Source organism: Channa argus, chromosome 22, assembly GCF_033026475.1.
Source record: "Channa argus isolate prfri chromosome 22, Channa argus male v1.0, whole genome shotgun sequence".
NCBI lineage: Eukaryota > Metazoa > Chordata > Actinopteri > Anabantiformes > Channidae > Channa > Channa argus.
In genome coordinates, this window is record NC_090218.1 from 1,376,154 (window position 1) to 1,398,402 (window position 22,249).

Consider the following 22,249-nt stretch of genomic DNA (forward strand, 5'->3'; position numbering starts at 1 on the left):
AACCCCTTTTCTTCTCAGTTTCAAAATAGTAGCCAGTCAGACTTATATATATATATATATATATATATATATATATATATATATATATATATATATATATATATATATATATATATATATATATATATATATATCCACTAAAAGTCCACTACTTTCTAGATTTAACAGATACAAGGTGAGACAGAAATGTGTTGTGTGTGGGATTTAAAATGTGACAAGAGTCATGTTAAATATTTTAACTACAGGGTTCATTATCATAAATTCCAATCTGGAGATTTGATGTGTACAATGCAGATTTATATTTATATCTAAAGAGTATCCACAGTTCACATTTCAATTGTATCTTTACAAATCGGCCATAGGATTACTAATGAAATATTAGTCCTTGAATACTACTGGTGTAAATGTGTTTTAGGTATTAGCAAATATGAGTTGAAACGATATAATAAAACATTTTGACATCAAGATTACGATATGTGTGAAATTAAATATATGAGTCAAGTCAAACAAATCAAAGTGGTCGCAATCCCCAGAAACAATATGCTCTAGATATGATGTGTGATGGAATGTCGTGATCGGAAAGTATACAACAGGAATTTAATCATAAATTGGGTCATATTTAAAAGTATCTAGGCTGAATAACTTCCAGATTCTGGGCTACTTTGCACAGTGATTGTGCTATTCCCTAATCACAAATTTGTCTCAATGGGCCAACAATCTGCAACAACCATTTACTTTTCTTACCATCTTCCAGTGTGGTAGCGTTGATCTCAGTACTCGATGGGCCAGTCCCAGCTCTGTTAAAGGCCTGGACCACAACCCCATACTGGGCAAACTTCTTTAGGTTGTCCAAGGTGTACACTTCACTGTCCCCTGTAGCTTTCATCTCCACTATGCTGTACTGGCCATTGCTGCCAGGACCATTCTCTCTGTAACCAATCTGATAGCCTCGGATCACCCCATTCTGCAACTCCTTCTTAGGAGACTGAAAAACATGTGGGGATAGTTAGAGTAAGTTATAGTAAGTTTTATGTTTTGGGAAGTAATATGTAGAGCAACAGCAGCAAAATACAAACAGAACACAGGAGTTTTATAGTAATCCACACTGGGACTCATCTTATCAGAAATGAGAATTGTCTAATTATTATTTAATAAAATAATAACAATAGTGACTTTACCCTCCATGTAACCCGTATGCTCTGGGATGTCATCGGCTGGAGTATTACATCCATTGGTGGCCCGTCAGGTGCTGTTGAAACATGCCCAACAATGTCTGACTCATAATACTTTTAGCCCAATATATAAAGAGAAATAGTAGAAAAAAGTGTGAAGAATACAGACCAGAGAAATATTTACTTGAGAAAGCAATCACTTACGTGCTTCTTCAGTGCTGATTGTAAGCTCTTTACTGGGAAGACTGCGGCCGATCTTATTGTAGGAGTACATGCGGATGCTGTACACACAGGCAGGGTGGAGTTCTACAATGTTAGCCTGGTTGTTGGTGGGCGAGATGTTCCTAGTTGTGTACATGTGATCCCAGGAATCTGTCAAATATAAAGTAATTAATGTACTGTATATTCTAAATATGTCACATGAAGTTAGTGTGCATCCTATAATTTGATATACACACCTGACTTGTTCTTGTATTCTATGTCATAGCTGGTGATGATGCTGTTTCCATCAAATCTTTGGATCCAGCGGAGATTCATACTCCTGTCCTTCACCTCTCTAACTTCCAGCTCAGGCGGATCTGGTGGCTCTGTGCAGGTGAGAAAAAAAGGAGGTGAGAGCTTTCCGCAGTCAAATCAGGTTCCGTGTTTCACCACTGAGTTGGTTATATATAACCACATAAGTCTTGAAGCTTTGGAAAAGTAACTGTGTAGTATGTTGCATAGAAACCTTGCACAGTGAGCTGGATGAGCCCTCGACCCTCTCCGTAAGAGTTGATGGCATGGCAGGAGAAAAAGACAGAATCTCCTCGCTCGGCTGGGTTCAGCTGTGAGCATCAACACAAAAAGGTAACAATGTGCCTAAAATATATATATTCTTTAGCTATAATACATCTAAATCCATATTGTATTTTAACCTGAATCAAAAAAGGTAATTTCATTTCTTTTTAATAAAATATCCGTAAACTAAACTATGTAGTTAGTTACTCAACTATGGGAATAGTTCAACATATGAGGAAACAAACTTCATTTAACTTTACTCAATTTTCTCCTCATTATAACTTTAACCACTTTGTTTTTGAATTTAGGGTTAGCTCAGTGTTGTATTCTGTGTCTGACCTTTAGGGTGGAGATGACTTCATCTCCTTTCTTGTTGATGGTTATGGAGTAACGCGGGTTTCTCTCAGCGTCGATGACAGTGTCACCTCTCTCCCAGCGAATAATGATGGGCTGCTCTCCACGTGCTGTGCAGTTCAACTCCTTTGTCTGACCCTTCCTCGCCATGGTGGTGTTGGGGTGGCTGGTGATCATGGCGGGAACTGAACAGAATCACAGACACATGTCAGTGTGACAAATAGTATTATATGGAGTAATGAGATGAGGGGAATGGGGATGTGATATTGGGAAACGACATTACAGATGTATAGACATCTCTATTTCTTCCCTCTAGTTCTCCATTTTCATTTCACGCTTCAAGCCTCGTTGATCCTCCTACACTACCTCCTCCCTGTCTGCCTCCTGCTTCTTCTCTTCTTCTTCTCTTCTTTTGTCCACCTTCTTTCTCAGACCTAAGATTATTGATTGAAGGGATTCCTGCGGTTTTGTTTTCATTACTTATTCATCAACCCTCTTCCCCAACAAAGATTCAAGAGCACATGGACAGGCAGTGGGAACACATCAATCAATAGCAAAGACAAGGTTTTGCTTGGTTCAGTCTAGCCTGGGGCAAAAGTGCTTCTTAGAAGAGCAGTTTCCCCACCAAAAAGTGAAGGCTATCTCTGTGTATACAGTGTGTACAATCCAGGAGATGTAGTTATTAAAGGAAAGTGACTTCCAGGCAAAGAGAGAATGATTGACACTTACTCTTGACGGTGAGGATCATGCTCTTACTGATGTCTGAGCCGACTCCATTGGAGGCCTGACAGAGGTAGTACCCTCGGTCATCCTCAAGCACGTGTCGGATGAGCAGAGAGCCATTCGACATAATCTGGATACGGCCAGTTAGAGGGACTGGGTGATACTGCTGAGGGTTTCCTACACCTGCAACACACGACAAAACACATCACTGTCTGCAGTTTCCGTTATTCACATGGTCCTGTTACTGTAATACAGTAATGATGAGGTCTGGATTTTACCTTTGGCATGTTTCCACATGACTTTTGGAGGTGGGTAACCTTCCACAGAGCAGTTGAGCACACCAGCTTTGCCATAAATGCAATCCTGGTTGTTCGGCTGCACCACAAAACGTGGTGGTACTAAGAAACAAAGACATGTGATTAACCTAAATGGAGGAACTCAAATTAAGTGTTTCAGTAAAGTCAGAAAAAGGAATTTTTAGGCTCAGGCCAGATGAGATGTGATATCTAATGCTGTAACTCATCTGGCCTACTTCATTATTATGCCATCCTCCCTTTGCTAAGTCCCTCACCAGTAACAATCAACTGTCTTTCCCAGCTGACGGTGGCAGCAGCATTACTGGCGATGCAGGTGTAGTTTCCATTGTGCTTCAGTGTCACCTTGGAGATTTGCAGGGAACTCATGAACTCTTTGGTCTCTATTGCGACGCCAGAGGCAGATCCTGGCACGATGAGCTGGCCGTCTTTGTGCCAGGTGATGCGTATGGGCATGTCCCCAGATGACACCACACAGGCGATGTACATGAGCTTCCCCACTGAGGTAGAGGGGATATCAAAGGGCTGGATGAGCGGTGGCACTAAAAGAGAGAGGAAAAGTGCAGGGAGTCAGTGGAATACAGGCGGAAATAAATGTGGAAGAGAAGCACTGTGGCCATCTGGAGAAATTCTGAGAGAGAGAGAAGGTCATTGGCCAGTGGGGCTCTCTGCTATACCCCCCCCACCCCCACCCCACCCCTATGTCTTGCAGCTCATAATAGCTACTCTGGTTAGAGTCCAATTGGCAAGAGGAAGTCTTTCCATTGCCATAGTAATGAAGGTTGGGGTGGGGGTACTACAGCTGAGACATCTGGGGGATTTAATCTAGGCTTCATTATTATTCATCTAATTAAATCAGAGACACACGCAGGCACATGCACACACCCTTAAACACCTCTGCAGCTGCCCTGCTACCATCATTACAACACTCACTGACTAAACAAAATAGAGGCAAACTGAAACATAAATCTATCCTAAAGCACCATCGACCTCTGTCATAAAATATTCCCCTAAAACTTGTAACATATTTGTTTTACATTTTTAGCAGTTGTAAACTACATCTATCACAGGTATTTTTTTCCCCTTATCCAACATTTTACTTGTTGTACGTGTTGTATTTTGGTTACTCACATAGACATGCCCATTAAATGAGGAATTTTTGTTTTGGAAGAACAGGGTAAAGACACAGTAGCTACAACGTAATAAGGTTTATGGGTCACTGTCTCTACTGCAGCCACACTCCATAATTTGGACTGGTTATACTTGCATATTTTCACATAAAACACTGCCATTGTAGTTTTTTCCATTTGAATTCAGTCTTCCCGCACCTTTGACAGTGACATGGACGGTCTGGTTGATTGACACCTGGGGCTGGATCAGAACGCTACACAAGTAGGTGCCTTCATCCGCGCCTTTCTGCACATCCGTCAGCCTCAGTGTGCCATTCTCAAACACCACTTGACGGTGATTATCAGGCAGCTGCATGCCGTCCTTCAGCCACTTGATGGAGTAATACGGGTATCCAATAACACGGCACGTTATGTATGTATTCCTGCCCGCCACTGCGGTGATGTCCCGCATGGGTCTAATTCGAGGTGGACCTGGAGACACAGGGAACAGAGTTCGGGGATGGAGGGAGGAGACAGAGAGAGACACAGAGGTTGGAGAGAGGAACAGATGAGGTGAAGGAGGTCATGGCAGAGTAGGGGAGCAGCCACAGAGACAGGAGGTGAGGAGATAAAGGTGGATGGTGATTGGGGCAAGTTGACAGGTGGAGAGGGAGGTTAGTTGTGCTCCCTTTGCTAAAATATAATTGTAGTATAATGTAGGCTAATCAGATATTGTATCTAAGTGAGTGTATTTCCCTAAATTACCTTCAGCTAGATTGATAGATATCTAGATTGATAAATAGATTTGTGTCAAATGCAAAGTGATCTATACTACTGATTAGCCCCTGTGTATTTGCATATTTAGGTGTAGAGTGCATTTATATTGAAAAACAGACAGGCACCTCTTACGTTTATGCGCGCTTGGTACTCGGCGCTACCGGCCGAGTTGCGTGCGACGCAACGGTACACTCCCCCATCTCGAATAAGTGGGCTGCTGACGTTGACATGTGACACAGTCAGGCCGTCTGACAGCGTGTACTGGCTGGTCTTGTAGGTGGAGTCTCGCACCACGGGCTCGTCATCCAGTGTCCAGGTGATTGAGGGAGGAGGTGCTCCTTTGGCTGCACACATGAGGGAGAAAGGCTCGCCGGTATTCACCACGCGCTCGCTGAAGGAAGACACAATACGAGGAGTACCATCTAAGGGGAGAAAAAGAGAAAGAGTCATTTTTCTGTTGAGATACAATAAAACATTAAAATAAAATACACCAACTCCATCCCTGCTCATACAATATTTGTACTTCTCTAATGGCATACCCTCTAGAAGAATAATTGAAAAGTCCTGAGCAGTGTGGCCCTTTCGGGAGGCGAAGCACTGGTAGGCTCCCGAGTGGAACTTCTGTGCTGCAGTGATCTGCAGAGTGTCGTTGTGTTGTCCCTGGATTGAGATATGCTGGTCAGGGATGATGGGCTCTGTGTTTCTGTACCAAGTGATGGTGTATTCTGGAGAGCCCTCCACAGTGCAGGTGAAGAACAGTGTGCTGCTGATGCCTGTTTTCAGATTCTTAGGCGATAAGGTCACTCGTAGTGGATCTGAGAAACGAATGAAGGGAGTCAGAAAAGATTTCTGCCTGTTTGTTTCAACAAATTTCAGAAAAAATTCATCATATGAAGTTTAGAAATTTTTTGTATGTTTGACCATAAAGCAATTAGCATCTTCATTAGTAAGACAGCTATAAAACAGAACTGCTACAAATATGTATTAATATTTCAGAAAAGATAAATAGTGGATAGCAAAATGTGTCACACTTTCACAAACACCAATAGAAAGGGAAAGGGTACAAACATGGTGGTGACTCAATCAGTTTGACGGACTCATTAAAAAAGCAGCTGGAGATATCTCTTCACATCTCTGTCCACTTGGGTGTGTAAGTGTGTCTGCATGTGGGTGTGTGGTTGTGTGTGTGTATAAGAAAGTGTTTATGTGTATGTGTGTTTGTGTGTGTGTGTGTGTGTGTGTGTGTGTGTGTGCAAATGTCAGTGAGCAATAAGGCAGCTGGTGGTGTATGCTGGGGGCCATCACTGTGCATCTCAACCCCCCTCACCCTGTCAGAGTCACAGACTATGCTGCCATGATGTGCCCACTGGCAAAGCCTACTGCCTCTCTAGTCTCACTCTGTTTTGCCTCGTCCTGCTCTTTGTTTCTTTGTATACTTTACACTAAATTTATTTCAGCCCCTCTTAATAAGTTGTTATTACATTAAAGATAATGTCATAACAGCACTGTCTGAATGTCTGGATCATGTCTTGATGGACCCCTTGTCTTTTTCTCTGTCTTCCTCACCCTCCTTCCCTCTGATGGTGAATGGTGCTGGCAGCTGTGTTATGGGTTCAGTCTCAGTGAATTACTGTCGTGTCTCTCTTTTTGAGAGCTGATATGACTGCTCACACACATGTTTGCCATAGACACACTCCATGTGAAGCTTATCCGGTATGTGTGCCTGAAACTCCCCCCAAAAAAGGGAGTTTGTGAATGTGTCCGTCTGCCAGGATGGTTCACTAAGAAGACAGCATGGGAGTCTGTCAGGCTGTGAATGTGTGAGTGTGTAGTTGTGTTCACACACCTATAACATGAAGCTGTCCAGACACCTCCTTTGAGCCAAAACTGTTGGTGACCTCGCAGGCGTAGCTGCCACTGTCCTCTTGCCTTAGGTCACTGATGGTCAGCCCTGTCAAACGCCGTGTCCAGTGAGCATCTGATGGTAGTGGGCGACCATCTTTTAGCCAGCGAACGGTGGGGCTGGGGTAACCTCCCGCTATGCAAGGGAGCTCAATGCTCTGGCCTGCATACACCTCCCCTGCTTGGAAACTGTCCAGGATGGTGGGTGAAGACTCACTGGGGTCTAGAGGGCAGATGTAGGGATTTTTGTTTTTGACAATATAATGCTGGATGTCAAACCAGAATGAATAGACTGGCAATGGCAATCAGCTCACCCATTACGGAGAGCCTGGCTCCATTACTTTGCCGAGTCTCACCGCTGTACTTATGCTTGGTGATACAGCGATATGTGGAGAGGGCATCTTCCTTCTGAACATCAGAGATGTAAAGAGCCCCAAAGGAGGTCAGCGAAAACCTGTTACCTGAGGAAAAAATAAAAAATAAAGCTGAACATTAGTTTTTCCAAAACAAAACTGCTGACAGACAGAAGCATCCCTTAAAAAAACCTGCTCTAAGATGATCACTCTGGTACAAATCCATTGTGCTCATTGTAAAAACACAATGTACTAAAAACAAACAGCTGCCCGAACAGTTGGCAATACCTGCCTGATAATGTTGCTTTCCAAAACCTGGCACTCTTTCAAGGCCTACAGGACACATAGCGGTTATTTGCAGTACCCATACACAAAGCAGAGAAAGATTTACTGTCCCTCTACAACAGGGGTGCCCACACTTTTTTGGCTTATGTGCTACTTATAAAATGACCAAGTCAAAATGATCTACCTACTATAAAAATAAAAAACATATATTTATTTATGAATATATTGAAAATTCTTTATATGCTCAATATATGTTGGTGTAGCTTGCATAACTACATATACCCAATGCCGCTCATCATTTCCCTTCTTCGGTATAAAGAATAACAGACTGGCAGATGAGGCAAACGCACTTTGAAAATCACAGTAAGAAAAAAGCGTATGGAAGTGGTAAGTTTTTGACTTCTTACTTTGTCCAGCTCCTGCACTCATTTTTATACCCTTTTTTAAGTTTAAAAGAACTAAATTGGAGGCTATCCCGCTAGCTTGCTACAGTTTTACAATCAATTTGTACGTCAATATAGTGACACATTTCATAGTGAGGACGTATGATAGGATGATGTCTAGTTTGTTAATTCAATGTGATCTACCCACAGTACCTTTGCGATCGACTGGTACATCGCGATCGACGTATTGGGCACCCCTGCTCTAAAGTTCAAGTGTGCCAAGTGTGTGATGGGAGCTGCATGTTGCCCTTCATACCATTTGATTTGTGTCTAACACGACATGTTATTCAAAGAACCCAATGTTTTAATTCAGTGCCCAATGATGGAGAAAGAGGCAGAGAGACATTTTTATTTTGCTAATGAGCATTGGTCTTTATAGCCAAGTACTACTATTTTCTTTTTTTTTTTTTTTTTGTCCTTTCAGCTTATCCTGTGAGTTCAAATAGTACTAATATGGCATATTTAGTCATGCATTCAGGTATACACACACACACACACACACACACACACACACACACACACACACACACAGATCTAAATCTTCATATAAAAGAATGTAAAAAATTACTCTAGAAAAAAAATACAATACATTTATACATTAAGATAAATTCAGGCATTTGTTATCACAGAAAATGGCTGCTACCTGAAAACATAAGTGTAACGTTGTTGATGACCTCACATAATAGTCTTCCAGATCGAACATGACACATTTTTAACATTTTCAAAAGGACTGCGCAGACTAAGGTTGGCTCAGGTATGTTAGCTCTAGATACATTGTCCCATTTAGGATCCCACCCACAGTCCAAAAGCTGGATTTGCCTCATGCATCTGTGTGTTTCTCTGTTTCAACTTTTTATCTTTAATCTCTGTGTTTGTTGGGATCTTGTAGAGAGGTTCAGCAAGTATACTGATGGTAGCAGTTATGGACTGAGTTCTGTATGACCCGAAAGGAGGCACAGGCTGTAATTTCACAGCAGTCTTTGTTTGCCTCCCTGAATGAAGCCTTACAGGATAATGAACACTTATCTGCTACTCCAACAACACAACAACATGCCTGTCACAACACTCTGACATAGGCAGGGGAAACAGAAAAAGACAGAGAAAGAGAGAAAGAGTCATCTGGATTTGTCAAAGCCACACTTTTTGTCTTCAGCAAGGGACTGAATTCATCCATTCTGCAGCCTCTGAAACAAAAATAATTGCACAATACACACTACATTAGTTTCTCCAGAATTTGTCCAGGTTAACTTGATTTGATTCTCTTTATCTCTTTGTGTGAATCCTCTCATTGTCTATCTCACCCTATGTCTTTTCTCTCTCAGCCTCATCCTCTCAGTCTCTAAGCAGAGTGGCAGACAGACTAAAATATTAATTACTAAATCACTGTGCTCCCTCAGCTTTTATTCATGCTGACTTGACTAGATAATGAGAAACAGAGCCAATGTGCATCACACACACGCACACATATGCACACACCCATCTGCGGCAAAACATGCAGATATGCATGCATGCAGGGATACAAAAAGGGGTGCAGCAATTGATGTTGCATAATTTTATAATTCTTTTGGAGTTGGGTCACCTTCATGTGATATAAAGGATATGGCACGTTTACAGAAACCATCATTTGATTTATTCTGATCGGACAAACGATTCTACTTTTACAATGAGATAATTTCTCAGTTTTTAGGTTAAAACCGTCAGAAAGGTGATAATTCTACTCCATGTTTATTATTGAGGTCAAAGTGGGTAGTGGAGTTGTACTGGAGTGCATTATAAGAAGAGGTGGTTCTGTTTACGCCCCTCATTCATTTTAAATATTGTGGCCAAAACTTTAGAACCAAGGTGCCTGCCTGTAATGCACTTCACCTAAAAACTGAGAAATTCTAACCTTGCAAAAGTAGAATTCCTGGCAGAGCCACTGCATTGGATCGCATCAAATTGCATGGGTAGTCATAATGTTATGCCTGATCGGTGAATATTATAATAGTGATCTTTTAATAGCTAAAACCATCATGAAAGATTTTTTTGGTTATGCACAGCACTAGACGAAAACAACCACTGATGCCAATGTTTAGAGGTCAAATGTTTTTCTATCTACTCTAAAGAGCCCTTTCACCAAGAAAGTGGCTCTTTGAAAAAAGCTGCACTGCCTAGAGGATGGCCACATTGTTGGATCTTGAATGAGTTTAATCAGAGTTTCAATGCAAAACATTAATGGAAAAAAAAAGCACAATATTGTATAGATGGGGACCAGAGAGAACGATTGAAATTTTTATTTTAATGTTAAATCAGGAACTTGATATGTATTTTTGATAAGGAAAACTGAAACTATTAAAGTTTTAGAGGCTTTGACCATCAGAAAGAAGGGCGGGACTAAGTCGTATGTGACAAAAAATATGTTGAATGTAAATTTAGTATCTTGTCAACCCATACCAAAATATATAATTGTAATACTAACAATGTAGAACAATACAGACATACAGCAACATAATGAGCACAGTAACTGGAGTTTTCCTTCTTACTTTCTCCCTCTCACTGACTACTATAGCTGATCTTGAAGGGTTCCGGTGTGTTGAGCAGTCAGATGTGTCACATGCTGCAGCAATACAGTCCAACACTTTGGCTTAGATTTGACTGTAAAACACTCCAAGTACACAAAATGGAAAACACCCATGACACAACAAGCAAAAAAATGGTAATTGCAACAGTGGACTTACTAGGCAATGTAAGTTAGCATTGCTGATAAATAGTAAACATTTATTTAAAATTTCTTAATGAAGATAACGGGAAGAGCTGCGCTGAGTGCAACAGAGTGTAGCAGATCACAGCAGAGCAGGTAGTGGTATTGCTGGGTGAAGCAGAGTGGATTGATTCACAGTCTCTTGGTAGTTTTACAGCTTAAGTAGCACTACATATCCTGCATCCTGGGTTCACACTGTGCAAGAAAAATCAGGGTGTTGTGGGGAATTCCTGGTGTGAGGGGTAACAGGGTTCATTGTCAGTGATAGTTGCTATAAAGTCTGTTTTTTTTTTATAAAACTAGTGTGTGTCAAGTGACTGGGCAGCCAACCTGAGAATGTGTGTGGCTGTCATCTATATGCACTATAATGTGAATTATTATTCAGATTTCTCATACTATATGTCCTTAGCAAACCTCACATGTGTATTAAAGGTTTTGTTTTGTTTTATTTGTTAAGAAAAAAGTGAAACAAAGGAAGTCAAAATGTACAAAAGTTAATTGAAAAATTAATATAAAAACAAGACAGAGTCTATAAATAGGATATATACTGTTGCCTGTGTGGGTCCAAGAGAGTCTTTGTGAGTGTGCCGTGTGTGTGAGTTAGTAGCAGCCTCATTTTCTCAAATGCAAATGAAGGCGTCGGTGCAAAGATAACGAGGCCCATATTTCCACCTCCTCAGTGGGGCCATTATTTATTGATGTTCTGCATCTTTCCCCATCCCTCCCACTCTCATGCTTTCCTCATGCTCTCGCTGTTGCTAGGGTCTTCTCACTGCCATCCTGTTACAAATTTGGTGAATTTCTTTAGCAATTATTAAAGCACAGTGTGTTTTTATTCATCTAGGACAAAACAGTGACAGCAAAACCTCACAATGGAGAACTATTGGTCCAAGTTGAGTTAAATTAATGAAAATAAAAATAGCAACAGTGTGAAGTTGCTAAATATAGCTTTTCAGATGCACCATACATTTGTATCCAATTGCAAATTATTTTACCAAAAGATGCAACATAGCATGTTTTCAATTTTTTTTTGATTTACCATTTACTGGGAGAATTGTCAACTAAACCCCTAAAACTAAACTAAAACTAAACTAAAATAAAGGTATTTAGTTTAGAACCTTTAGGACTGAGATTTAAGAAATTAGTCTGTTTTAGTAGATTATGTTTTTCCTCCCAAGCAGAGGAGAATTATCTTATGACACTAACCTGTCCATTAAATAGCTTTTGCTACAAAACAAAACATAAACTCAACATTATAGTAAAAACACTGGTATTCCCAAGGGAGGGAGGGATGTATAAAACAGTATAATGAGCTTTAAAACACACACCACTATTTTCTTTCCGGATGATAACTACAATGGGATCTCAGGACTCCTGACCTGCTGATGGCCAAAGGTAGCGGTTCCTTGCCATTGCAGTAACTGGGGGTCTTAGGTTGAGTAACTGGGGGTCTTAGGTTTTCCACAAACTGGCAAATGCATATAGTAATCAGTTTTAAAACCGGCTAACTTTAAGCTTCTACTTGAGCAAAAACAGGAAAGTGCTTTTCAATCTCCACATGAAATGTCTGCTTACTTGAGACTTTAATATAAAACAATACACACCATGTGTTTCATTATACAGACGCATGGTTTGTTGTGAATTGCTAATCTGTTGTGTTTTTTTCGAGTTTTTCCATTAAAACGTTTCATAAAAGCAACTACAATTTAAAGAAAGCAGCCATTGATTCAAAGAATTATTGCCTGATAAGCTGACCTATTTCACCAGTAGGTAAACTAAAAACAAAAATGGGAGAAAATGCATTTTCTGTCTGAGTAGTTTGGTTTGAGATCAAAACATGACCAAATCACTACACAAATGTACAGAATGTACAATTTCAAATCAGCTCCTATGACACATGAGCGTCAAGGTTTAGTTAGCTATTGTAATTTGCTCCCTGTGAATGATTGATTTCAAAATTGTTGAAAAAAAATGGGTGGTGTTCTGCCTTCTGTGCATTCGCCTTATACTTTTCGCTCTCAACAGCAACTTTCAGAGAAGAATTTGAGAGGTGAGAAGACCGAGAACTGGAGGAGGGGATCAAAGGCTTGTGACTGTCACAGAAGGGAAAAAAAAAAAACATATTCTGGAGATATTCTCTGTGGTGCTGGGATATGCTTGGTGCTCACAAATGAAGACATGCCAGGCACACACACACACAGAAACACCTACCAGTCTTAAAATAGGACAAAAAATATTTCCCTGCTGGAATAGCAACAACAACAACAAATAGATAATAAACTATGTGGTAAAATTAGCACCATGGAGTCAGTGAATGGCATTAGTCCAGTTTTGCAGCAGTGTTAAAGAGTGTGTTAAAGAAGAAAACCAACACCATGGACTGAATGACTTAATTTGGAGAGAAACGAGGAAGGAGACAGAAGGAGAAAAAAGGACAGTAAAAATAGGAAAACCTAAGAGAAGCATGGAGGGTATGGATGCAAAAAAGGGGTGTATCTGTATTCAAAGCTAGAACCCGCTCCATTCTCCCTTTGCTCTCCCCCACTCTCTGCTGTGTACTGGACATAAAAAGCCCAAGTAGAAGCAGGTGTCAGTCAATTAAATATATACACTTTTCTGGCTTTTATTCTGGGGTGCACTTACTTAAGATCTATGAATGGTGTCCTCTTAACTCCTTTCAATTCACATTCAAAGCAGGTTTTATTGGCACAACTGAAGGGTAACAACTAATTGTGCAATGGCAGGCCAACCCGCTGTATGTCCTCTATAAAAGAGACTTTGTTAACATGACCAAACTGTCCAGACGGAGCAGGAGTCAGGCTGCCAGTTAGGACTAACTCTACATGAGAAATATCGGCATCTCAGCATTCAGTTCTCTCTCTTTTTTCCTTCTCAATTCTTCTCTGTTGCCTGCTCATTTTCTGGAAGAAGAGGGCAAAAGGACAATGAAGAAGCTGCGGCTCCGTCTTGTTTTCATTAAAAAGCCACGCTTCACTGTCTAATCCAAACTGCTGTCCCTTCTCCTAACCAATTCTGACTGCTTTACCTCCTTTTTCAATCATCTTCTCTACAGCCTGACCCTTGCTGCTGTGCTGTGTTGCACACTGTCTTCCAGTAAATAAAGTTGGGGGGACAGAGGTGAGGAATAGACAGAGGTGGAAGTTGAGAAAAGAAAGAATGATGAGACAGAGTAGACGGAGAGAGAGAAAACAGAGTCCAGTTTTCTCTGCGATTGGACCACGTCTTTTCTGCTCCACTGACTGCTCTGTCCCAATTTGCCCTGTGTGACTTTAAACAGTAAACACTGGGGGAGGGGACAATGCAGAGAAGTCGGGAGGCCTATCAAGTGTCTGAATGAACCCTCAGAGACAGAAGTAAAACCCACCGTATGCAAAAGACGTTGTTTGTGTATAGATATAACTCAACACGAGGCTGCAGAGATGCTGTCCCCACCCTATAAAGCCATCCTAAGCACACTGGCTGCATAAAGCTAAATGGACCATCTCAGATGGAGGCAGCACTGAGGAGATTAAGCATCAGTAGAAGCATCAGACAAAACGGGGGATGGAGGGGAATGAATGAGGGTGGGAGGACAGGACTGAAATGGGGAGAGATGTAGAAAGAGGACTCCATTATTCATGACGTGTGTTTCATGTGCTCGGTGACATCTGGGACAGCAGTGATAATGAGAGTCCCGGGAGAGAGAAACCACATACACACACACACACACAAATCCCGATGCACTGCACCTTAAAGAAGTGTGCCAGCATTGTCCAAACACCTAACCCCCACCGGATATCCCATTACCCCCTATTGAACCACATGCACTAAGGCTAAAACACTGAAGTAACTCAGTTCTTTATAAAAATGTCACTCAGTAAAAGTAAACATCCAGCAGCATAAAGGTCTTACCCCTACACCTTGTTTTGATTTAGCTGCATAGAGCTGGATAGATTGTGTGCGTCTGCCATCAAGTGTGTGAGTCTGCGTGTGTTTGAGATGCAGTGTACTCCAGCTTATCCAATGGCCTGGGGCAGTGAGCTGCATTAGTGGCACTGAGTGAGCTGCCTGGTCCCTCCCTATTAGAGTGCTGGTGGCAGAGGAGTGTCACTGGCCAGCGGAGGGAGAGAAGAGAATGAGAGGGTTTTACTGCTACACAGACACACGTACATATTTATAATGTTTACCAGGAAGCATGGTTGAAATCCCTGAAATTACTATACAATACTATGATTCGTTACCAAAATTGAAATACAGACTAATGATCGAACTAATGATACAAACTAATGATCAATCAATTCAAACATAAACAGTTATACAATTAATGCTGTGTACATTTTGGTGCACCAGACACATACGTTAAAGCATGTCAGCAAGTACCAGCGACCGAACCACTGACCCTGTGGTGCATGCATGATGAGCTGATCCACAGCTGTCCGCTAAATTTTCTACTTTTTAATATTCTATTACACTGCATATGATGCTGGCTGTACACAGATTCTATAGAAAATACACAAATATTAATAAAGACAAGTAATGCCACTCCATTCCATCAATACATTTGACTAACTTTTGGAGTTAAAAAATTCAAAATGAGCTAGTATTTTCCATGAAATAGTAAAATGTCTCAGTTTCAACATCTGATATGTTGTTTATGTTCTATTGTGAATAAAATATAAGTTGATGAGATCTGCAAATAATTGCATTCTGTTTTTATTTACATTTTACAAATCAGCCCCTACTTTTTTTGAATTGCGGTTGTAGATCTATAAAAAAGTGGAGGCTCTTTCTATATAATGTATTGTGTATACACTAATCCACAGTGCCAACAAGCATCTGCCCACTGCAGTCAGTCAGGTCCTGCGATGCGTTGATCCTGTGTTGATGTGTGTTCACACAGCCAATACGAAGGTGGATCAATAGGTCTGATTGAGAGGTCATGTAGGAACATGTCACTTGAGGATCACAAAGGATTTTATTTGATCCCTGATCATGTCTCCTCATGTACCCCAAACAACCAGCCACCATTAAAAGCAAATCTCTCCATCAGAATTGTTTTACTGTGAAATCTGTAACACTTTATCAGAATAAATAGAAATGCATAGTGTATGTATTTTGGGCTTTATTAGGAATGTCAGATTCGAGCATACGCTTTCAGTGTCTACTAAATATCTCCCTTATACCATCTTAAATTTCTTATTTGAAAATAAAATAGTTCTTACACATGAAACAAATACATACTGATATTTTTGTTATTCACACCTAATAATCCCAGGACACCAGATTGAAATGTGTATAACAATTTCTTTTGGTCCATTTTTGAACAAATGGACATTTATGGCCAAAAGAGAAAAGGTACTAGCCTTTAATAATGGGAAAAACTCAGTACAGATGATCAGACTCAAACTTCTCTCCACTTCGATGAGCTGTTAAGTAAATAAGCATTTCTTTAAACACAGTTTCTTAGTAGAGTCTGCTGTAATCTCCTCACAATAATCCCCCTTTCCCTCGTCTAAACAAAAGAGTGGAAGAAAGCAGGAGAAAAGGGGTAAAAACGTCTTTATTCAAATCCTATTTCTTAACCCGATCCAGGCCAAATAAAACCTCCAACTCTTTTTCACTAAGCCTTGACACAAGCCTTCCTGCTTTTCTAAATGACTTTGGATGTGATTAGAAGTGCAGATTAACACCTATCCTACACAGACCCAGTGAAAATATAAATTTTCAACCAATAAGACACAAAAAATAAAACTTCTAGCCTAATATCTTAAAAGTTTTGTTATATGACTTTAAATTACCATCAGAACAAGAAAGTTTAGGAGCCAGGTGTTAGTACATGAAGCTACTGAGGCTGACACAGTCTCATTCTGTAGTTACGTAATTTATGTTGTGTTCCAGACAGTTCTTAGGTTTATTTCTTCACAGCGCACCAACATGAATTAAAATGTTTAACTCCTACATTATAACTTTATAAATTATTTAATTAATTTAATAATTTTCATTTGCCTCATCAGACTTTGTCTCTCAGCTGTTGGAAAAGTTATTTGTGACAACATCATTCTTCCAAAGCTGTGAAAAAAAAAAAAATCCACTTCTAATAAACTGTAATTATCTTTTTAGCCACATTATACATTTGTAAATGTAAATCTATCGCTCGGTCTATATCTCAGCCTTGCTTCAAGGGTGAGATAGTGGCCAGGTTTCTGTCAGAGTGATGTGCTTGCAGGGGCTTTCCCATCTCTTCCTCTTATGCTGATTGACACTGATACACTGGTGCACTGTAAACATGCTCATACTGTGTGAGTGTATGTGTGTGTGTGTGTGTGTGTGTGTGTGTGTGTGTGTGTGTGTGTGTGTGTGTGTGTGTGTGTGTGTGTGTGTGTTATGGAGACAAAGAGAAAAAAAGGCATGGGAGGTGAGTGGCAGTAGCGTTAGAGTGTGTACATCTCTGTGTTAAGTGCACGTGAGCAGGCGTGTGTAGCAGTGTGTAAATAGTCAATAATAGCAGACACTTGTCAGCCCTCTGCTCTGTACACACAAAGCCCGTAGTTGGGCCATTGTTGATCTCCGCCTCTCTGTGCCAAGCCCCCTATAACTGGGCCTCTCAAGCAGAGGTAATTATGCCTATTGTACCCCTTGCACTCACATGTACAGACACACACACACACACACACACACACACACACACACGCACACATACACACACACACACGTACACACACTTGGTTGTGCTAATTAACACACCCACCCATGTGCCTACTCAACCTAACTGAGTAAAAGATGGCTGCCAGCACCCCATCTGTTCCTGCCCTGTTCTTATTCACTGTCAGCACACTGGGGTAAATCTGAGAGGGGCAAAAATATCCAGAGAAACAATAAAAACAGGAGTTAAGAAACGGAAATTTTTAGTTGATCTGGAAGCTTAAGGCGTTTACCATATATTTAATTTCTTGTATATTTTGCACACTGCTGCTCATTATTAAGTTAGGGTCTTTACATACATATGTGCATAATAGCTGCACCATCAGCTGCATGATTTAGTCTCCCACTAACGCCACATGGCCTGCTGTGTGCCACATGGGACAGAGGCAGGAGCAAGGGAAGATGAGGTGAGAAAGGGGGTGGGTGAAAGCTGAGGGTGGGGGTGACAGAGGGCGACAGTTATGTTATGTTTTATGAGCCCTGGGGATGCCACGTGCTCCAAGTCCTCCTGTGTCACACTGTGTCCTGCTGCACCCAGGCAAGTCCGAGCACAACAACAGGACAGCCGTCACACAGCAGAGGAGAGCAGAGCCACGCAGACTGCAGTCTTAATGTTAATGTTTAATGTTTAATGTTTAATGAGTGCTCCATATTCATGCAGGTTCAGGCAAAATCTGAAAATGGATTTATTGTGTTACTTTTGAGGGGGGCGTGTGTGGGTGTGTGTACGGGAACGGTTTGTACATTTGTACTCTTTGGAAGAGAGTGTGTGTCAGAGCGATGTTTACAAGTGTCTGTGGTGTCTGGGACAAGTGTATCTATTAATGTATTCCTGCTCTGAGTGCACAAGCACAGATTTACAGACATCGTGTCCTAACACACCACTGCTCTCCATGAGGTCCCTTCTGCCTTTGTCACCTCTGTCCTGCTGCACCTGTGTGGAGCCTTATGACATTAACTTTTTAATTACAAGGCAGAAGAGCTGTATTTTGCATGTGTAGATAAATAGGCACCATTTATACAGGTACACTTTGAAGACATATACAATACAGTTAGATTAATCTACTGACAGAAATGTTATAATCACTCACTCATAATCGTTAATAAAAAAGTAAATACTGTATGCCAAACTTTGTAATGCATTTAAAGAACTTCCTCATCATTTTGAGATATAACAGTTAAAAGGTACAATATGCATATTTTGGGACAAGCTCTAGCATGGAAATTGAACTCAGTTTACTCAAGGTGTTAAATACTGATGCTGTGTCAAAGCTGTGGCTTCGCTCAGATACTTTCCCATGTAGTGCATGGGGTTTGACCTTTTGTGATTGGTTTAAAATGGTAAATATATATTAAATATTAGAAGTGAATATCTCTGAATTAACATCTGTAGGTACAAAGATATTTACTTCTATATATTATGGAGTTATAGAGCAAATCACTTCTAAAACTGCAGAAAAAATTCCGTGATATTGCTTTTATCAAGCAAATAATCAGCAAAGTAAAACAAATTTTCCAGGTGTTCCCAATTATCTGTGTGTGCATGCGTGTGTACATGGTTGGGTTTTGCTGCATCTCTGTTGAACTGCCTGACTCCCAGCAGGGTCCTCAGGGGCAGAGGATTGATCTGTAACATAGCCTGTAAATGACCTCACCACCCGGTGGCCTGATAACTCACATTAAGGTCTGATAACTCAGCATTTACACACTAAAAAGGTTAAATAAAGGATAAATCAACCATCCTTTTAACAACAAGCTGACATGCCTGATTGAATGTCTCTTTTCATTGCGCAGTTTAATGGAAACCTTTAGTGCAATCGGTGTCTGTGGTAAACTAAATCAGCAGCTCATAAACACTTACACTTTGTGGTATTAGAAGGAGACAGTGTCACTGAATTTGAAAATTAGGTTTTGAAAGTATAAAGAGTACAAGCAGAAACCAATCAAACATGACTTGTTGAATCTTGTTTTTGTGTTTATTTGCCTCTTTCTAACGCTGAGTTTTACGGCCGTTTTTAACAAATTAAAATGCAAATACATAAACAAAACCAAACTGTGGCAGGTGAATTAGATTGAGTATGGTTTAGCATCTTCTGTGGTCCACCATATGGCTGCAGCCATCTGCTGGTCCAGTCTTTATTCATCGGAGCCACTCATTAGCTTTCTGCTGGTTGGACTGACAGATTCAGTCTGCAAACTAAACCCTCTCTCTGTCCCAATGTTGTTTTTATTCCTGTCCACAAACTCTTCATCTCTCTGACTCTAACCCAGCTCTTTTTCTTCAGATCGCAGCTCAGACCAGCAGCCCTCCATTGTGACACACACACACACACACACACACACACACACACACACACACACACACACACACACACACACACACACACACACACACACACACACACACACACACACACACACACACACACACACACACACACACACACACACACACACACACACACACACACACACACACACACACACACACACACACACACACAGCTTAACTAGAGGGATGTATGGGGCAGGGAAGTGAGCGGGAAATAGGTCAGTCTGCCTGCACCCCTCCTCTATAAAAGCCCCTCACTGTCCTGGCTGTACAGGAAAGTGGGGCAGGCAAGGACACACACACACACACGGCTCCAGATGGATAACATGCGTGTACGTGAAAATGGAACCTGTTGGGGTTCAGAGGGCATGACTGCATTGTGTTAAGTCACCAACTTAACCTTGAGACAAATATGTCTTCATGCTACTGATCAGAGTTTACACACAGTTTACACACATGGCCACAAGTAAATACAACACTAGCTTTAACAGAAGTCAATTCCAAAAAATAAAAAATAAAATCGAGACAAAAAACCAAGACATGAGAAGGTTACAGGGGTGGAACTATCTAATACCTGTGCTCAACTGGAAAAAGTCCAAAGTGTTTGCTGCCATCTGCTTCTCATGTTCCTCAATGGGTCCACACAAGAAATAAAATGATGAAGAGGGTGTCTCTGATTAAAAAAGGCAAACAGTGTGCATCGTCCTGAAAACACGTATGGATTTACTGACTCCAATTCAACAGCAGTGTTTCTTATTGCAAGCACAAGTAACAGTGACAGGTAAAACAGAACACCACCCACTCACTCACATGCAGAGAGATTTCAGTCACAAAATCAATTTTAATTTTCACATCTTCATTAGACCAATATAGACAGTCCATTGCTGGCCAAGTAGTGGAGAGACCAGCAGAAAATACAGTTTCATCAGTGATGTTAAGGACTAGAGATTAGCATCCAGTGTTTATATAATCACATGTATCTACTGTATGCAACTACACATTCACTGTATGCAGCTGTGTGCATGGTTGCATTTTTTGTGTATCCACGAAAGGATGCATTCATTATTTTCATATTATAAGCTATTCCACAGACGTGTTTTGTTTCAGTGAGAGGTGAATCCTGTGAATGGTTGTAAGGATGATGAGGTCACTGTGTTGATTAGCAGGGAGGTCAGGGTCAAGGATGAGCAAACTCACATTGCGAGTGCTGCGTTTTTGTGTGCTGCTGTCATAGGGAAAATGAACACTGAGTTCAGCGAGCAGTTCGTCATGTTCAACATCTGATCCTCACACTCCCTGCTCATCAGCTGACCTATATACCCCTAATTACACACAGTAGCCTCATGACGGTATAAACAGCAACACCCCATCCACAGAAACCATAAATATACACACAGAAGACTGACTGACATCCAAATTAGATCATTTCTGTTTATCCTTAGGAATCATAGGAGTCATTTTGTCATGATGAATAAACAGAGTGAAGGTAAAACTGATTAAAAAAATGATATGATGGAAAATTATGAAGGTTGAGTAGATTTTTACGTTACTTGGATAGTAAAATTTTGTATAAATTTAAAAAATTTACTGAAACATTTCTACAAAAAACGTTCTGGTTATTGTGCCTGCACAGTGTAATGTACATACTGTCTCTATATGTTTGGCTAAAATAAAATTAAGGTAGTATGCAGAAAAACATCACATCTAGTCCAACTACATATTAAAATTTGATTTTTTTTTTTTTTTTAATTTCAAAATTATGTTTGTGCTGGAGCAGAACACACTAGATCTTAATAACACATAGTTCATGAATCAGAGTTTTTACTGTGATATTGTACTGTGGCAGCTTAACATCACATAAAAATAATTCATGCAAAGTACAGTAAAGCACTAGAATGCTGTGCATGATTGTGAAAATGAGCTAATACTAATAAACAGAAAGGTCTGAAAGTACCAAACCTTGGTGAATCTGTCTGTGTGACACAGTGTCTGTGTGTTTTGCATACATATAATATAAAATGCCATCTGCCACGACCTGGGGCCATTCTTGCCCTACTACCCTCCTTGCTTCTCTTCCCCTGGTTCTGTTTTTATCCTCTTTCCTTCATCACCCTTTGCTACATTACTACAAACACTTTAAATGCTCAGTTTCTCTTTCTTTTCTTTCTTGCACACACACACACGCACACACACGCACACGCACACACGCACACACACACACACACACACACACACACACACACACACAAATGAGGTTAATGAAGAT

General features: G+C 40.7%; 1 protein-coding gene across 6 annotated transcripts in view; it reads right to left on the reverse strand.

The window, feature by feature from the left end:
* The window catches only part of LOC137107606 (cell adhesion molecule DSCAML1-like), a 48,574-nt gene that overhangs the window by 14,028 nt on the left and 12,297 nt on the right, over positions 1-22,249 (reverse strand). For 5 of the 6 annotated variants that reach the window (XM_067491330.1, XM_067491328.1, XM_067491331.1 and 2 more), the window contains exons 4-17: positions 7,443-7,589; positions 7,073-7,351; positions 5,766-6,041; positions 5,352-5,648; positions 4,669-4,941; positions 3,598-3,882; positions 3,305-3,424; positions 3,033-3,209; positions 2,289-2,488; positions 1,900-1,996; positions 1,631-1,759; positions 1,377-1,544; positions 1,179-1,249; positions 745-985 (exon numbers count right to left, since the gene is read on the reverse strand). In XM_067491330.1, the coding sequence (XP_067347431.1) occupies positions 745-985; positions 1,179-1,249; positions 1,377-1,544; positions 1,631-1,759; positions 1,900-1,996; positions 2,289-2,488; positions 3,033-3,209; positions 3,305-3,424; positions 3,598-3,882; positions 4,669-4,941; positions 5,352-5,648; positions 5,766-6,041; positions 7,073-7,351; positions 7,443-7,589 (2,760 nt within the window). Of the gene's footprint in view, positions 1-744; positions 986-1,178; positions 1,250-1,376; positions 1,545-1,630; positions 1,760-1,899; positions 1,997-2,288; positions 2,489-3,032; positions 3,210-3,304; positions 3,425-3,597; positions 3,883-4,668; positions 4,942-5,351; positions 5,649-5,765; positions 6,042-7,072; positions 7,352-7,442; positions 7,590-22,249 lie in introns of those variants that run through there. The other variant, XM_067491333.1, reaches the window with a different exon arrangement.